We start from the raw sequence: 19,670 nt of genomic DNA, 5'->3' as shown, positions 1-19,670 counted from the left end.
GGTGGCTCACAGTATTGTAGTAGCAGTGGAGAGGGTGAGAAATCAGGATTTGCTGACAGTTTGGATATGGGATATGAAAGAAAGGGGAATCCAGATTTTTTTATTTGCTAATGGAAGAATACGATTTCCTCTGACTGAGATAGAGAATACTGCAGGAGGAGTGGAATTTGGGGGAGAAAGATTGGACTGTTTTGGACATGTTTGAGGTACCTATTAGTCTTTCAGGTAGAGATGTCAAGTTGGATATGGCATTTTGTAGAGAGGTTTGGCAGGAGGAATAAGTATGAGGAAGCATGACATGTTGGTGAACTATACTAGCAATTGAAAGAAAGAGAAAACTCAGTAAAGGAAAGGCTTCAGGAAAGGAGATAAATTTTAAGCTGAACTTTGATTATTGGAAAGGAAAAAAAAAAAAGAAGATTCTAGTTAGGAAAATGTCCTAACATCTTACAATACCATCTGGAAATAAATCTGAATGCTTTACCACGTTGTCTAATTTTTACTTAAAACTTTTATAATGCATCATATAGTATTGGAATAGTAGTGCACAGGAAATGTTTGTTAACTAATAAATGAGAATAATATTTTTTTAAGTTTATTTTATTAACCAGTATTTAGTCAGAATTGAAATTTAGGTATTTTTTTTTATTCTATATGTTTCTGTTGTGCTAAAATATACATGACAAAAGATTTGCCATTGTAACCATTTTTAAGTGTACAGTTCACTGGCATGAAGCACATTTTGAAAAACATTCAAAAGTATATTCTTGCCCTGGCCAGTTTGGCTCAGCAGTTGAGCATCGGCCTGTGGACCAGAGAGTCCCGGGTTCAGTTTCCGCTAGGGGCACGTACCACAAAAAAAAAAAGTATATTCTTTATTTTTTGTTTTAATTTGGTAAATTATATTATAAATTATACTTTGTAATTAATTTTGGATGTAAATTATATGAAAGTGTGATGTGTCTAGCTTTTGTGGTTTATAAACCCAGGAAATTCTGTCTGTGCTGATTACACTGCCTCTTTTTCTAGGGAACGAAGAAGGAAGAGATTGAAGGTGAAGTGGAAGTGACTGGTTTAATTCAGCCTGCAGAAGTGTTTGCTCCCAAAAGCCTGGTGCTGGTATCCAGATTAGATTATCCAGAAATTTTTAGGGTACAAAACTCTTAGTTGTCATTATTGGTATATATTATTGTGTAAATCTGTTTTGAGTGAACCATGGTAACAAGTTCTTTGTATTTAAAATATCTTTATATTTAAAATAAATTGATTTAGAAATTCATCAATAAAATTAGTGTTAACAGCAAAAATGTTTTTATATTGGGTTAAAATAAATACCTGAAATAAATACCTGAGTAAGTTGATGTGACTATTTAAATTAAAATACATCAGTAATATAACTACTTTGTATATTTTTACTCACCTTCTTTTGTTGAATCCAGGTTAAAAAGGATGGATACTTATGTTTTCAAATAGTTCTGATCCCGCCACTGCCAACATAGCTTTAAAGTATTTACTGTCAAATACTTTGTTTTTTAGACACTCGGAATTTTCAAATGTAAGAAAAAAATTTAAGCTTTGAAGGAAGAGGGCTTATTTTTTTCTTATTTCAATTGCTCTCTTTAGTTATAGTAATGTTGACCATGGTCCAAAACCACAGATCTTCTTTGGAAAGTGCAAACTATACCTAAAAGTTTCCCAAAGGTTTGGGAAATTAATACGCAACTTCTGGCACACTTTCCATGTTGTTGAGATTACATGTATTTTAGAAAAATTAACTTGGTGTCAATATTTCAATGACAATGAGGTGATTTCTAACAAGTAACAATTTTTCAGTTACAGAATTTAATAACCTGAAAGATTCATAGAGATTGTATTTTGTCTTCCTTTTTACTACCTACTTCCTTCTGAGTTTCAAGTGTTAATCATATCTTGTCCCTATTTTGCTATCTTTGTAATAATTTACATAAGTTAAATTTTTATGTAGAATAAATGTTCTGCATTTATAAGAATCACAAAACAAGATAAAGTTTCTAAATGTTTATCTTGAAATTTGGCGTTTTGCAAAGTTGAGACCAAAAGAAAAACAACAGTTTTAAGCCCTACAAATTTGTTAGAGTGGTTATCTCAGCACAAACACCTGTTTCACAAATTATGGATTTCTGCTTTTTATAAACTCATCTCAAATGTTCATTTAGAGCTTCTGGTTCTGGAGGAAAATTTAATAAACTTAATAACATTTTCTGCTTAAAATGTATTCCATGGTCACTGTGCAGTGTACCCAGCTAGGTTCAAAGAGAAATTTTCCTAGGAGCAGATGTCACAACAATTTATTTTTAGTGCCTACTTTTTCATGAAATAACTACATGCATCTTCTTTTTGCAGGCTTGCCTAGGTTTGATCTACACTGTATATGTGGACAGTCTGAATGTCTCTTTGGAAAGTCTCATTGCAAACCTGTGTGCGTGCCTTGTCCCAGCGGCTGGAGGGTGTCAGGTAAATTGAATAAAAAGGGCGATGAAGAGAGCCTGTTCCTCTTATCCTCTCTTCCAGTTAATTTAATTTGTGAATAAAAGAGAAAAAAAGAATTCTTTAAATATTTTCGTTTTAAAGAGGATCTTAGTTTAGTTAAGTATTGTCCCTATGGTCTGCCTTCTAGAGACCCAAGATTCCATTCTTTTCTTAGGTCATGAGGTTAATTTTAACACAGGGTTCACCTTTCACATAGCATAATTAGAAGTTATATTTTGTGTAATTTGAACTCCAGTTTACATTTTCTTGGAAATACACTTTTTAAATTTGAACTTTTAAAATGTGTTCCTTGTACCCCTCTTGCTCCTTTATATAGTTATGTCCCATTTGATTAACTTAAATAAAAAATATTTTGAGTGGAAGAAAATTAGAAGATAACATTAAGAAAATTCTCAAAACAGTTTTTTGTAACCTTGTAACTATTTCTAAATAAATTCATTAATTTATTCATTTCCCTGGATAACAGTAATTATATGTGGTCCTAAAACTATTTTGTGTTGCGTGTAATGTTTAATAGAATAGCTTATATTTAATATTTGAAAGAAGAGGGTTTATAATAATATTGACCATAGTCCAAATTCATAGATCTTTGGAAAGTATACTCTCTATACCTGAAAATTTCCCCAGGATTTAGCCATAGATTGAGTCTCAAATGAGGAACTTAAGCTCTTTACTAAAATAAAACTTTCTTAAAGTAGTCATGTATTTTTCATCATCTGTATGTCTTTTGATTTTCATATTTGTCTGACATAGAAAAATAAGAACCTCAGCTCCATGACTTAATGTTTTTAAGGCACCATACTTTTTCTTAAGTCCTAGAATTGATTAGTCGATCACTTATTTTGCTTATTCTTATTTAATATTAGGGAAGAGGATAGTCCTCTAAAAATTACATGGTTTAACCTCAGTCTGGCAAAGATTATTTACAAAGAAATTGCCATCCTTTTTCCTTGCCCTTTGCCTTTTTAACTGTCTTCTGTCCATCACAGTGTCTTTTGTTATTTTAAGTTTGTATCCCCCTCTTTGCCTCCTGAGCTGTCCTCCCTCCCTCCTCTGCCTCTTTTCCAAGGGCAGAATTTGAAATGTGAGTTTGGTCACAATTGGGCCTAAGCTTTAGGCAGTGGAATTGTTTTCTGGGCCTTTATTTTAATGGGATTTTTTGTTGGCTTTATTTTATTTTATTTTTTAATTTGAAAAAACATTTTATGTTGGCTACTAGAAATTTTTAAATTGCATATATGTGGTTCATATTATATATTTTTTTGTTTTTCCAAGTTTTATTGAGATATAATTAGCATATAAATGTTGACTTTAACATTGTATTATTTTTCAGATAAGTATGATTGTCAGTGACTTTGTATTTCATTGTTACTAAGTTTTCAACTTTTAACTACTGAACATTCTTGTACTTTGTGCGGCACGAAGTAATATGAATGTTTGGTCTACATTATTGCCCTTTACATCTATTAATTAGATCTTAATATGGTCATCATCTGCTCTAAATCTGAACATCAAAGGGTTTTTTTTTTTTAACCTTAAGAAAATGTCTGAAAAGAAATCATTTATGTGTTTGTATGTTTTTCCCATTCTGCAGAAGCTGTTTTCCTTGGGTGCAGGAGATAGACAGCTGATCCAGACTCCTCTGCACGATAGTCTTCCTGTCACAGGCACTAGTGTGGCTCTCCTGTTCCAGCAACTGGGTATGTCTTTTCTCAGATTGTCAGTGTCCTCTTGTGGAAACCTACCAAAAAAAAGTTATTTTATGCTCATATCACCTGACATGAATCACGAAAATAAAAAGCAAACCATTAACTATCTGATATATAAAATATATGATTACATGGGTCATATGCTTTAAAAAATAACATTTTAACTCAGGCCGCTTTTGCTTTGGAGTCAATTAGACTTTTGAAAAGTAGACATATTTTCTTTGTGTTTTAAAAGATGAACTCATAGTATATTTTGCTTTTCCTTACATGAATTACTTTTGCAGAAATTTTGTCAGATGGAACTAAAAATGTTGTCCTTATCTCACCAATGGCTGGGATGGAGAATTGGGGGGAGGACACTAGAGTGCTCACTATACATTGGACAGCTTGTACTTCATCTAACAGTAAGGATGTCAGAGATTCCCATTTACTTTACCTCTTATTTGTCCTTTATATATGCCTGCATATGAGTGTCCTACTCTCCTTGATTCGGTCTTTGTCATTGTTCTCCATCTGTTGTTTTTTTCTAGTTATACTGAAACCTTTCCTACCCTGGAGCTCAAACTCTACTTCTCCAGAGAATTCTTAGTTCCTTGCACAAATTTTGCTCTTTGCTCAGCTCTGTACCTTATCACTTCTTGTTCATTAATGGCTCCATCCTTATTCTTCTGCTGCTATTTCAATCAGTCAAATTTAGAAAGCCTTAGAAGAAATTAAATACATGTAGAGTTCTCTAGTATCCTAATAAAGATGGAAGGTGATGCCAATCCCAAAGCAGTGGTTCTTTCCCATTACATCCACCTCCCCTCAATAGTTCGAGGTCCAAACTCTCTTCTCTTTCCCCTTGAAAGTTTCTATTCACGGAGTCATCTCAACTAAGTTCTAGTTTAACTAAGTAAACTAAGCTATTTTCTTTAATGTGTGAAATAGGTTATACCTGGTGGCACTTATTCCTCTATGGAATATCCTGCTGATTAAATTTTTTCCCTACTCACTTTTGGAAATAATTTTAGGAATTCGGGCTACCTGCAGCCTGTCCATGGTCCCTACTAACCATTGACTTACTTGATTTTAGCCAAGCACTCACCTGCCTTTCTTACTTTTAGAAGGGCTGTCTTTCCTTAAGGGTCAATCAAAGCACACTTACCTTGAAGAGGAATAGAAAGATATGACACAAATAAAATAGTTTCACATTTTCCAATGCGACCATTTATCTTATACTTAATTGAGTACCTTATAAACCTCTCATGCTTTTGAGTTTTACAATGATTTAGGTGGGGGGAGAGGGATTGTTACTGGCATTTAGTGCCCAGGACCAGGGGTATTCAACATTTTTAATTGTTGACATATATGCACTAGAGGAATCTTGACCTCAAATACCAGTAGTCCTCTCACTGAGAAAAATTGCTGTAAATGAAGTATAAAGTTATAAAACCTGGACCTCTCTTCCAGTAATAGTGGCCTATGTAATTCAGACTAACCCTCTTTACACTGATTACTAGAAAAGCTGTACAAATATAAACAACATCTGCTCGAAAGCATCAGAGGCAGTTAAAGAATAAGAATGACCAAACTATGGTCTAAGAGAAGCATAAAACCTAGAGGAGTGAGCCAGACACTTGGGACCCGTTTTTCCCAGAGCACCTGTTGATTTGGGGAGAAATAACTGAAGAGCTGATCAGCCCTGTTGATAGCCCATGGGGAAGGGGAAGGTTTGAGTTCAAGTTTTACCAATGGAGATTCCATTATAAAGCTCTCATGCTTTGAGTTGGGAGCATAAAGGACCAAACCTTGTAGGAGGAGGTAAATCGCAGGCCAACAGGCACCTGAAGAACTGACGTACAGCTGGAAATCCTTTCAGTTCCTTCAAATGGATTAAGGTGATTCTTGATGTTATTGTCTCTAGCCATATAAAAGAAATAAAAGTACATTTTCTCTGTAACAAGATAACTGCATTCTAGGCCTCCAGTATGCCTATAATTTTATACATACAACAGACAAAAAAGAAGTTATAGAGCTAGAGCATCATCATTTTATAACCCTCAGTGAATGAAGAGCTAAGCATCAATAACTGTTATCATAAGAACAAGCAGATATGATGTGCCAAGCCTTGCCAAACCAGTACCTGTAGTTTTTACCAGAGGGATTAAATCTGAGTCTGATCACAGTAAATACAGAAGATAGGGGAACACATTGAACTGCACTGAGAGACTTCAGTTGTCAGAGTCCAGGCTCTCAGAAACTATCAGTAACATGTTCCAGGTTATTTAACAAAAAAATTATAAGGAAAGAAAAGGAATAGAGGAGGAACTTCTAGATTAAAAGAGATTTAAAACACATCTCATTTTTAACAGAGTGAGATTGAACTATAGTGATGCACATTTAGGTGATAAAAGTGTCTATAGAAAAAAAAATCAGGGACCTGGCCAGTTTGGCTCAGCAGTTAGAGCGTCAGCCTGCGGTCCAGAGAGACCTGGGTTCAGTTCCCACTAAGGGCATGTTCCTCCGTTACAGTTTGTCACCAGCCCTGGTTGGGTCGTGTGGGTGGCAGCCAGTCGATGTGTTCTTTCATGTCGATGTTTCTCTCTCTCTCCCACTCTATCTGGAAAAAAAAAAGAAAGAAAAAAATCAGGAAAATGGTTACTAGAATGAAGTCAAGATAACGGTCATTGTGGCAGTAGAGGAGAGGTGGTTGTGACTGGGGCCACGGGAGGGGCTTCTGGGGTTGCTGGCAAAGTTCTTGATCTAGGTGGTGTTTGTAACTTTCACTGAGCCATGTGTTTGATTTGTATGGTTTTCTCTACTTGTTTTATCAAAACTTGTAAAACTGTATAACTCTCTATATAACTTACAATTTTTAAGTGCAATATTTGGACAAATTAGAGATTTTATTTTTTTGAAATAACAAAAATTATAGAGGTAGGCAGTACAGGTCTGATTTATTGATTCCCAGATATCATATGGAAATTCTGCTCTATGTTTTTTCCCTGTTTATTAATATGGAGTTGTCCCTTACTAGACTCTGAGCTTCACGAATTGTCTTTATGATAAGAGAATAATTAAAGAATAATTAGAACTTATTCTTTATGTCCAATATGTCCAGCACAGAAGGCATCAATGTTTGTGGAATAAATGGATGAATGAGCTAGCCATGAAGAGAATGGCAATTTTATTTCATTAGGAGATACTCTGTGAATGGATCAAGTAACACATGATGATTAGTCATTTGAAGATGGAATTTCATTATTTTACTCTCAAGTATTTTGAGCTTAATTATCTTTTGCTTACATATTCAAAAGTTACTTTTTTCAGGGGAAAAAATAAGGAAAAGATAAGACAGGAAAGGAGAAAGCTGCCTCTAAAATAGCGCTCTATGCAGAGTTGTTGTTTCTAGAGCACGTGGTACTGATAATTGTGTCTAAAGGCACACTCTTATCACCAGTCATTTTAGTGGACTGTTGTTGGAAGACAATGTTAGAGTTCACTACCTGGGTTGGGGGTGGCGTGGTAGGGGTGGATTTTACAAAGACGGACAGGAAGCAGATAAAACTAGAAGATTCTTTTGTAGCCTTGACTAGTTTTCCTGTGAAAGGTCTAAATGTAATGAAAACATTTTCTTGGTTCTTCTCTCCAAGGATTGTTATGATAATAAATTTGTTTTCTGTATTTTGAAAGTTCTCTATGTTTGCCTGATTTCATTACGTGGACCTCCGCCATCACCCACCTCATTCCCCAAAATTTTCCATAATTTAATTCATTTCTTACTTGCCATCTTTTTTTGTTTGTTTGTTTGTTTTTGCAGCTTATGTAAACTATTTTTGTTTACCTGAAGATTTGTGCTATAAGTGTAGAAAACTGTAGGGTTTTTTTATGTTAATAAAATTGTATTCACAAGAGCTGGTTTTTATAGCCCTCTGATTTTTAAATCGAATCCATTAGCTGTCTAACTCAGGTGTCTCTCCTTGACCCAAATAATTTTGTGGAATTCTCATGACATCTTTTGTCAAACCCAGTCATAAAATTTTGATTTTAACTGCAAACACACTAGTTTTAGAATACTTATTCCTACTTTTTTTTAATCCTCACCCGAGGACATTTTTTTATTTCTTGTTCAGATAGAGTGGGAGGGAGAGAGGAAGAGAGAGAAACATCGATGTGAAAGGGACACTTTGAGTGGTTGCCACCCACACGACCCTCCCAGGGCCAGGGACCAACTACATTCGAGGTGTGTGCCCTTAGCAGGAACCAAACCCAGGTTTCTCCAGACCACAGGCTGACGCTCTAACCGCTGAGCCAAACCGCCAGGGCTTATTCCTACTACAGTGATACCTCGGTTCTCGAACATAATTCGTTCCAGGAGGACGGTCGAGAACCAAATTGTTCGAGAACCGAAGCAATGAAACCCAATAGGAAATAATGGAAACTGGATTAATTCGTTCCAAGCCCCAGAAAATGCCTATTTACTGGCCTAATTTGTATATAATATGTAGAAAAACATAAGTCTCAACAAGAAATAAAAGTGTACAGTATGTCTAAGGGTTAAATTCAGTGTAAAGCGTGACTCTCTCCACAAAGCGTGACTCTCTCTCTGCACTCACACTGATGACGCAGCAAGGCGCGCTGGGCCGAATGAACGCCATTCGGCTCAACTCGGCTCATCTCGGAAGTTCGAATTCCAAATATTTGTTCGGATTCCAAGACAAAAGTTTCTCGAATCTCCTGGTCAAATACCGATTTGGTCGAAAGTCAAGGCGTTCGAGAACCGAGGTATCACTGTACTTTTTTTTTTTAATCCTCACCTGAGGACATTTTCCAATTTTTTGTTCAGATAGAGTAGGGGAGAGAGAGAGAGAGAGAGAGAGAGAGAGAGAGAGAAACATTGACGTGAAAGGGACACATTCAGTGGCTGCCACCCGCACAACCAACCAGGGCTGGGGACAAACTGCAACCGAGGTACGCGCCCTTATGGGAACTGAACCCGGGTCTCTCTCGACCGCAGGCTGACGCTCTTGCCGCTGAGCCAAACCGGCCAGGGCTTATTCCTACTTTTTACAGTAATTTATTTATTAGACTTTTAAAAAGTCACAGACTAAAATGGTCTTGGGCCTTCAGCTCTTGTCACTCTGTTTTCATAATTAAACAGCTTTAGTCTTGTATCATCTGTGTTTGTTTTTTTTTCCAGCTTTATTGATAAATTATTATTGAGATATAACACATGTAAGTTTAAAGTTTACAATATGACAAGTTGATGCATGTATGTATTGCTAAATGATTACCACAGTGAGGTTAGTTAAACCACTGTCCCCTCACATAATTATCATTTGTGTGTGTATATATGTGCTAATAACATTTAAGACCTACTCTTTTTTTTTTTTTATCCTCACCCAAGGACATTTTTGCATTCATCTTCAGATAGAGCAGGAGGGAGAGAAGGAGGAAGAGAGAGAGAGAAACATCGATGTGGGAGAGACACATCGACTGGCTGCCACCCACACAACCCCAACTGGGGTTGGGGACAAACTGCAAGTGAGGTACATGCCCTTAGCAGGAACCGAACCTGGGACTCTTTGGTCCACAGGCCAATGCTCTAACCGCTGAGCCAAACCGGCCAAGGCTAAGACCTACTCTTTTAACAGTTTTTCAGTATATAATGCAGTATCATTAATTATAGTCACCATGTTGTTCATTAGATTCCCAAAATTTATTCATTTTATACCTGGAATGTGTACCAACATTTTCCCGTTTCTCCTAACCTTTAACACCTGGCAACAGCCATTCAGCTCTCTATTTCTAGGAGTTTACGAACTCTTTTAGATTCCACATATAAATGAGAACATAAAATATTTGTTTTAGTCTGTCTGACTTGTTTTAGTTAGCATAATGCTTTAAAGTTTTCTCCATATTGTCAGAAAAGGCAGGATTTCAGTTTTATGGCTGAATAATATTCCATTGCATTATATGTACCACATTTTCTGTATACATTAATCCACTGATGGACAGATAGGTTGTTTCTGTGTCTTGGCTTTTGATACCTCTTTGAGATACTGATTTCTTTTCCTTTAGATATTACCCAGAAGTGAAATGGCTGGGTTTTATGGCAGTTCTATTTTAAAATTTTTTAGGAATCTTCATTTTTTCATGTCTGCACCATTTTACATTTCCACCAACAGTGAACAATCATTCTCTTTTCTCCACAGCCTTGCCAACACATATCTCTTTTTTGTTTTGATGATAATCATTCTAACAGATGTAAAATGATATCTCATTGTGGTTTTGATTTGCATTTCCTTGATGATTTGTATTATTTTCCTGTACCTGTTGGCATTGTATGTCTTCTTTGGGCTTGTCATATATGGCATATATTATGTTGAAATATGTTCCTTCTATACCCAATTTGTTGAGATTTTTTATCATGAAAGCATATTGAATTTTTTTATGTATTGAGATGATTATATGATTTTTTCATCTTTCTATTAATGTGTTTTATCACATTGATTAATTTTTATATGTTGACCATTTCTTCATCTCTGGAATGAATCCACTTTATCATCCTTTACAATCCTTTTTGCTGCTGAATTAGTTTGCTGGTGTTTTATTGAGAAATTTCACATTTGTATTCCTCAGGGATTTTGGCCTCTAGTGTTCTTATACAGAAATGTTCCTTGACTTATGATGGGGTTATATCCAGATAAACCCATCATAAGTTGAAAATATTATAAGCTGAAATGCATTTAATACATGTAACCTACTGAACACCATACCTAGTCTAGTCTACCTTAAACATGCTCAGACCACAGTATCCAAAAAGTACTGGCAACACAGTACACTGTATAGTATTGGGTGTTTACCTTGGTGATCACATGCCTGACTGGGAACTGTAACTCACTGCCACTGTACAGAATCATGAGAGTATCGTACTGCATATTTGTAAAATGTTTACAAAGTCATTACCATGTGCCAAGTCCTAGGCTAGTAAGGGGGATATAAAGATTTTAAAAATCATAGGCCCACCCTAGCCAGTTTGGTCAGCAATTAGAGCATTGGCCTGCAGACCGAACAGTCACAGGTTTGATTCCGGTCAAGGGCACGTACCTCAATTGCGGTTGAGTCCCCGGCTCTGCTCAGGGTCATGCTGGAGGCAACCAATCGATGTGTCTCTCTCACGTCGATGTCTCTTCTCTCTTTCTCTCTCTCCCTCAGGCCCTCCCACTCTATCTGAAGATAAATGGAAAACTATACTCAGGTGAGGATTTAAAAACAAAAAACAACATAGACCTTATTCTAGATATACTTTAGGACCAGTGGAGAAACAGATATGTTTTTAAAATTATAGTACAGTATAATTTATGCAGTAATACAGATACCAAGAACTAACTTTTAACCAGCTAGACAAGGGGGAGAAGGGCATTTCAGGCAGAAAGAAGAAGTACGGAGTATTTAGAACCATGAAAGGCCTTCATAAAATAGTTGTTTGATGACGCTTGAGCATAGAGTTGTAGGAAATCGTCATAATGTTACCAGAAAGTTAATTGCTTTCTTTTCAAAATTAAAAGTTAAATATTTATGCTAGTTTCATAAAGGAAACTATTTTAAAATACCAAGGGTGGACAATCATTAACTGACTGAGCACTTGTTAACTATTGTGTTATGCTTCTTAGAATTACACATAAGTAAAGTATGTGGTTGCTGCATTATATAATTTGAGGACAGTTCCAAAGAATCCTGGTTCAAAAGTGTCTTCTTCATTTACCTTTTATGGTGCTTAAATGATACTATTTTAATTTTTATTTTAAATGATACTATTAAATAATTATCGTGCCCTGGCCAGTGTGGCTCAGCAGTTAAAGTGTGGACCAAAGAGTCTCAGGTTTGATTTCCAGTCAAGGGCATGTACCTTGGTTGCAGGTTCGATCCCCAATCCCAGTTGGGGTCATGTGGGAGGCAACCAGTTTATGTGTCTCTCTCACATTGATGTTTCTCTCTCTCTCCCCCTTGCTCTCTCCCACTCTTTCTAAAAATCTGTGGAAAACTATCCTCAGGTGAGAAATTTAAAAAAAAATTTTTTAATTTTAATAAAAAGTAGCTATCTCTATCTTAGTATCAAATTATCCTTTAATAAATGCAAATGCTCTGAAGCAACATAGCCATTAAGGCTGATCCTTCACTGCCACAGAGTTCTCTTGTCTAAAATTATGTTTTGCTCTTTCAGCACTTTAGAGATTATTCTTCCAACATTTAAGAATATGCAATTTACAAATTATGGCAGGATAGATCACCTTCTTTTCTGTGCTTTGTAGCACTTTGTTCATGTCTCTTTTGTGTTTTAACTGTTTATTTACCAAGCTGCCATCTTCAGTGAACTGGGAGCTCATTTGAGCCTGCCTCAAATTTCTTTATTTCCATCCCTAGAGTTTAGCAGTTTCTTATATATCTCAACAGCTCCATTAAGGTTTAGCAGTGGAGCACAGGAGGGAAGGGAGAGCAAGTTTTAATTAAAAGTGTTATTTCTGCCCGGCCAATGTAGCTCAGTGGTTGAGCATTGATCTATGCACCAAGAAGTCGCTGGTTCGAGTCCTGGACAGGGCACATGCCCAGGTTGTGGGCCTGATCCCCAGTGGGGGGCATGCAGGAGGTGGCCAGTCGAAGTTCTCTTTCATCGATGTTTCTGTCTCTCTTTCCCTCTCCCTTCCGTTCTTTCTAAAAAAATCAATAAAGAAAAAAAAATTTATTAAAAAAAAAAGTATTATTTCTGTCCCTGGTTTTAATTCTTCAGTTACTCACTCTATATTACCTTTCCCCTTTGTTTGCTATTTTACTCCTAAGGCCCTTTTTGCTTCCTGGTTCTTAAATTTATATGTTAAAGTAGATTTTAAAACTGGTCAATCAGAAGAGGCACAGACTAGGAATCTGGGCTGTTTGGTGTTTGAATAATCTGGTGATTATCCTAGAGCTAGAAAATCAAATATATCCGCATACAATTGCCCAGTTCAATTATATTTCTTTACTGTTTTTACTTAGAAGATTTCCATTTCTAATATTTGAAAATAATACTCTGAATTTGTAACAAATACTAAAATTGCCTCTCAGCTATAAAATATATAAAGCTTTAGTGAATCTGTGAAGGAAGGGATCTTGTTTTTCTTTATTGCTGTTTCTAGGGCATAGAGCATAGTAGGTATTCAACAAATATTGATTGAATGACTGAGAAATCTCCTTTTTCGTGCCTTGTATTAAGACATGACCATTATTATATTGTTTTCTCCATTGTGGATTGACCAGAAAGAACTATAATAAATTAGTTAAGGCTTCTGAAATATATCCTGTTTTGATACCATGGCCTTTATTTCCTCAATTTTCCCATTTGAAAGCGAGACGTAATGTTCTGTTTGTACAGTATAGCATTATTCAGAGAAGGGGAGAATCTGGAGGAAAGTTTTTGTGATGTTTTTTCATGACAGGAAACAAATACATTTGTTAATGTTTATGTTACGAATTTTAGAACTTAACACTAAAGAAAAGTTAAAATCAGGAAGTAATTTTTCAGAATGTTTTACTATTTAAATAATCAACAGGATGTGTTTGTACCATTGTACTGCAATCAGTAGTAATTATCACTGGAATGTTTGTTTTTCATATTGTCTTCTCTACTGTTACTGTGCAGCTTTAGGTGGATTCTGGCTTTTGAAGACTAGGGAACAATTCAAGGCTGTGTAGAAAATTGATTTTCTTTCATAGTTCAAAGAAATTGCATTTATAGGTAACTAAGTAGCTGTGAACACAGCAGTAAGCATTGCTAGTTAGGAATAAACATGTTAATGTAATTTCTTAAAATATTTGAAGTATGAGTTATAGTATAGGTAAATTATTTCGTATTACACTATATAATCTTTATGGATAACGAAAACCTTACCCTTTATACACTAGAATATTGTCTCTAACTCATTTCCACTATAAGACATAAATCCTGTCTTAATAAGTTAAGTGTAATATTTCCCCCCTTGATATCATAAACTGTTTTTTAATGATGTTAGTAGCATAGAGTCCCTTACAAATGCATGCCTTTTTCCCCCACATTTTATCTGATACTAAATGATGCTGTGAATTTTATTTTCTGATGGGTTAACAGAATGGATTATCTTTTTTATGGGGATTGCAGAGGGTTCAGGTGGGTGTAAGGAGAGAAACATTCTTCCCTAGAGTGTTTAGGAAAGAAGCCCGCGCTCCTTGTCTTGGTATACAAATTCGTCACAAACCTTCCCTTGGCAGAACCCCTCGTAGGTCTCTCGGTGGCTTTTCCACCCTCAGTCCTTCATTTCTGTGCACCTCGTCTTCTGCCAGCTTTGAACGCCTTGCTGCTCTGGTCTCCCTAACTAGCTTCTGTGTATCCTTAAAAATCAAACGTGAGGGTTAGTTTCTTCAGGTGAGCCCAGTAATCTCAAGGGTCCTTAAAAGATGGAAGAAGGGAGGCAGGACTCGGTGTCAGAGTACTGCATTCTGACATCACACAAGGGAGAGAGACGCCACTGGCCTTTGCCAGTCTTAAAGGTGGAAAGGGGCTATGAATGGAGGAATGTGGTCAGTTGCTAGAAGCTCAAACACCCCCAGTAGGAATTCTGACCTCACTTCTGGTCTAGATGGTGGCGTAGGTAAATGCAATAAACGCGGTACTCGCCTCCTCCCACAACCACATCAAAATTACGACAACTACAGAACAACCATCATTCAGAACCACCTGAAATTGAGCTGAATGGAAGTCCTACAACTATGAAATTAAAGAAGAAGCCACATGGAGACTAGTAGAAGGGGCAGAGGTGCCATGGGCTGGTCCTACATCCACGTGTAGTGGATAAAAATCAGGAGGGATGACTCAGCTGTGAAAGTCCTGCCTGAGAAGTGAAGGGTCTGTGTTCCACACCAGGACCCCAAGCTTCGGGTTCCAGTGCCAGAAAGAGAATTCCCCATAACTTCTGGCTGTAAACCAGCAGGGATTGAGGCTGAAGGAGGCTGAGGCTTCTCAAGTCCCAGGCAGTTCCTTTTAAAGAGCCTGCACACAGACTTACTTGGACTTGCACCTCCAGGCTCTAGCATGGGGGAGGTAGTGTGAAAGTCACCAGAGACATACAGGGAAGAACTGGAGTTGTTTGGCTCTCTGCTGCAGTCAGAGCTGGAGAGGCCGCTTTCTACCAGACAGACATGCTGGTGGAAGCCATTGTTCCTTAGGTGAGCCCTTCCCCTATGGGGCCTGCAGACAGGCACCATATCTGGGACTCCAGCAATCTGGCTTATACTGTTTGCCCCTCCCTGGTGATTCCCTGAGGCCCCACCCCACCCAAATTTTGGGCCCACCCAAGAGTTTCCATAGGAAATGGCCTGTCTTGGCTCCTGCTTCAGAGTTCCTAAATTCTGTCAAGTAGCATCTGGCCTCTGCAAGTACTATACCTTTCACCAAGTGGCCCCAGGCCTGGCACTAGAAGCAGCCAGCCTTGGTTCACAGCTTGGCTTTGCCTGGGCACCTCAAAGTCCAGCACAAGATGCAGCCATCTTCAGATTGCTTTGTAGCTTATGCCTGGTGGCTCCGGTAGCACACAGGCAGTGGCTGACCTTGCCCCAGAGCCAGCACACCCAATGGACAGCTTCAGACCACAGCAAAGCACCACCACCCAACCACCTCCACAAGCGACATACTTAAGTGGACTCAGTGGGTACCAGAGCCCTGCTGAAGTAAGTCTTGCTCTGTGTGGTGGGCCCCTACACAGCTGATTCTCCATGGTAGTCAGAGGTCAGTGGTCAGTGGGCACAGCCAGTCCTCGCAGTTGATCAGCCTGAGTAAGTCCCTCCCATTGACATACCAATAGCAGTCAAGACTCAATTACAACAAAAGTTTGTATAGTTCACACAAGGGGCACACCTTGAGGGTCCAGCTGGGGTGATAAGGAATGCTGTGCTACTGGACCCTACAGGACACCTATTATAATAAGCCACTCTAGAAAGCCTAGGAGAGATAGCAACTCTACCTAATACATAGAAACAAACACAGGGAGGTAGCCAAAATGAGGAGACAAAGAAACATGTTCCAAATGAAAGAACAGAACAGAACTCCAGGAAAAGGACTAAACAATATGGAGATAAGCAATCTAACAGATGCAAAGTTCAAAACACTGGTTATAAGGATGCTCAAGGAACTTAGTGAGGACCTCAAGAGCATAAAAAAGAACCAGAGAGAAATGAAAGATGCACTAAAGGTGAAAAAAAGATTTACAGGGAATCAATAGTAGAGTAAGTTAAGCTGAGAAGCAAACCATTAATTTGGAATATAATAAGGAAGCAAAACATACCCAATCAGAATAGCAAAAAGAAAAAAGAATTTAAAAAAATGAGGATAGTGTAAAGATATTCTGTGACGACATCAAGCATACCAACATTCGCATCATGGGGTTGCCAGAAGGAGAAGAGAGAGAAAGCAAGAAACTGAAAACCTATTTGAAAAAGTAATGACAGAAAACTTTCCTAACTTGGTGAAGGAAATAGGCATACAAGTCCAGGAAGCACAGAGAGTCCCAAACAGGCCCACACCAAGACACATCATAATCAAAATACAAAAAGTTAAAGACAAAGAGAGAATCTTTTAAAAGCAGCAGGAGAAAAGCAGTTAGTTACCTACAAGGGAGCTCCCATAAGACTGTCAACTGATTTCTCAAAAGAATCTTTGTAGGCCAGAAGGGAGAGGCAAGAAATATTCAAAGTGATGAAAAACAACAACCTAAAACTAAGATTACTCTATCCTGCAAAGCTATCATTTAGAATCGATGAACATGTGAAGAGTTTCCCAGAAAAGAAAAAGTTAAAGGAGTTCATCACCACCATACCAGTATTATGTGAAATGTTGACAGGTCTTTTTGAAGAAGAAAAAGAAGATAAAAAATATGAACAATAAAAAATAAAAACATAGCTATCAACAATTGAATATACAAACAAAATGAACAAGCAGAACAGAAACAGATTCATAGATATAGAAAACTTTTTGTTGGTTTCCAGATGGGAGGAGGGTTGGGGGGATGAGTGAAAAAGGTGAAGTGATTAAGAAGTACAAAATGGTTGTTAGACTGGGGAACTTCAAAGGGAAGGGGGGAGGGGACGGGGAAGAGATAAACCAAAGAATTTATATGCATATGCATAACCAATAAACACAGACAATAGTGTGGGGAAAGCAGGAGCGGGGTGAGAGTGGGGAGAAGGAGGCCAATGGGGGGAAAAAGAGGGACATCTGTAATACTTTCAACAATGGAGATGAGTTTTTGAAAAAAGGAATTCTGACCTTCATTAATTTAAGATAATACACCTGGGCAACCACTAATATACTTTGAGTCTCCTTAAATTTGTCTTTTCTGGATATTTCATATAAATGGAATCATAGAATGTATGTTCCTTTATGTCTGACTTCTTTTATTGAGCATAATATATGCGGGGGACAAAATGTTCATAGTTTGTATGGAAAATAATACAATAATTAATAAATAATACAAGAATATGTGTGTACACATATACATACATATGTGTATATCTGTCCATATGCGTTCACGTATGTGCATGTATATATTATGTACATGCATATATTTCCTAACTCTGCAGAAGTGGTTCAGAAACAACGCCCCAGTATTTCTTTTTCTCACAACTGTAAACCTACTTTTCCCCCACTCTATATTTGTATTGTTTTAAGCCATCAAGTTTGTGGTAATTTGTTATAGGAGCCATTGGAAACAAATACAACCACAGACATTTTAAGTATAAATTTTAACATTCTTTTGTGCTCATTTCGGCAGCACATATACTAAAATATTAAAATTCTTTGACTCACAAGAGGTTGCTAAATTGATTCAGAAAATCCTCAAGTATACATCACCCACCTTCCTCCATCAATAATATCTTATATAAACACAGTACATAGTAAAACCAGGAAATTGATCTCGGCACAATACTAGTAATTCTGGGAAGGAGCAACACATCTCTGAGTAGACACTGTTCTATAATTTTGACTTCTGGAAGTATGTTTAGGTCTTACTTTTTCAGAAAATAATATTAGCTCAATCATGATGGGAAGGAACAAAAAAGAAAATCTTAAAACTGAAAGTTTACAGGGTTAGAGTTAAGGTTAGGGTTAGGCAAGAATGAGAAATACAAAAGAAGGAAAAAACCTGAAAGCATACAGAAACAGACTCCACTGTCTTTCAAATGAATAACATAATCACACTGAAATGGAAAAACTAACCGAAGGAACTTAAGAACACAATATTTGACTATATAACCTCAGTACTGGGTAGGTTTGAGGAGATAATTGCAAACAAATTGTTCATTCCTTTTTTCTTTTCTTTGTTTTTTATCCTCACCTGAGGACATTTTTGCATTTATTTTTAGACAGAGTGGGAGGGAGAGAGGGAGGAAGAGAGAGAGAGAGAGAGAGAGAGAGAGAGAATCATCAACCTGAGAGACAGACACATCGACTGGTTACCACCCACACGACCCCAACGGGGGCTGGGGACAAACTGCAGCCAAGGTGCGTGCCCTTAAGCAGGAACTGAACCCGGGACTCTCTGGTCCACGGTCTGACGCTCTAACCACTGAGCAAAAACGGTCAGGGCTGTTCATTCCTTTTTAATTAATGTGATATTTAGAGTTAGAATGGTTGAAAAAATTCTGCAACTATTTTTATTTGTAATATAAGATCCAGCAAATGAGTAAATGTGTTTATGTTGTTAAGATTCATGGTTCTCACTGGAAGAAGGAACATATAAATATGTGTTGGGTCAGTGGGGAGACCCTGTGGAAATGGGTTGAGATGGAAAGTAATGGTGTGGACCATGATTTCTCACGTGTCTGTGTGTGGGATGTGTATAACATATACATACATATGTGTATGTCCGCCCATATGCATGTATATGTGTTCATGTATGTGCATGTATACATTATATACATGCATATATTTTCTAACTCTCTCTGCAGAAGTGGTTCAGAAACAGCAACGCTCCAGTAGAAATGATCTAACATTTACCCCAGTACCCAGAATCTTGCTCTGTAGTTCCATTCCTCACAAGAAGGAACCAGAACTCCTCGTAGAAATGGCTGACTTTTGGTCAGGGACAGGGTAGGTATAATATGAGCCTCAATTATTTTGTTAAGCCACACAGTAAGAAAGAACTTGAAAAAAAGGGGGAGGGGTTCATGTCACAAGAACACAGGAACTAAGTTAAATGGGTGCCCACTGTCTAAATCTAGGACTTGTTTAGTATAAAAATAATTAAGGGCATACTGATGTATACACTGTTGGAACAAAAAAAAAAGAATCTGTGAGTTCATACTGATAATATATAGTAACAGGTTAGTGAAGTATAAATGAGGGCTCGGCTGCATGTTGAATGTTAACTGGTAAATGTGGAA

General features: G+C 37.2%; 1 protein-coding gene across 2 annotated transcripts in view; it reads left to right on the top strand.

The window, feature by feature from the left end:
* SBF2 (SET binding factor 2) overlaps positions 1-19,670 on the top strand; it is a 417,243-nt gene that overhangs the window by 194,917 nt on the left and 202,656 nt on the right. For both annotated transcript variants that reach the window (XM_036258297.1, XM_036258299.1), the window contains exons 4-6: positions 1,030-1,152; positions 2,383-2,493; positions 4,124-4,229. In XM_036258297.1, coding sequence (XP_036114190.1) covers positions 1,030-1,152; positions 2,383-2,493; positions 4,124-4,229 — 340 coding nt within the window. The remainder of the gene's footprint in view (positions 1-1,029; positions 1,153-2,382; positions 2,494-4,123; positions 4,230-19,670) is intronic.

Source organism: Molossus molossus, unplaced genomic scaffold (assembly GCF_014108415.1).
Source record: "Molossus molossus isolate mMolMol1 unplaced genomic scaffold, mMolMol1.p scaffold_m16_p_13, whole genome shotgun sequence".
Lineage (NCBI taxonomy): Eukaryota > Metazoa > Chordata > Mammalia > Chiroptera > Molossidae > Molossus > Molossus molossus.
This window is presented reverse-complemented; position numbering and strand designations above follow the sequence as displayed.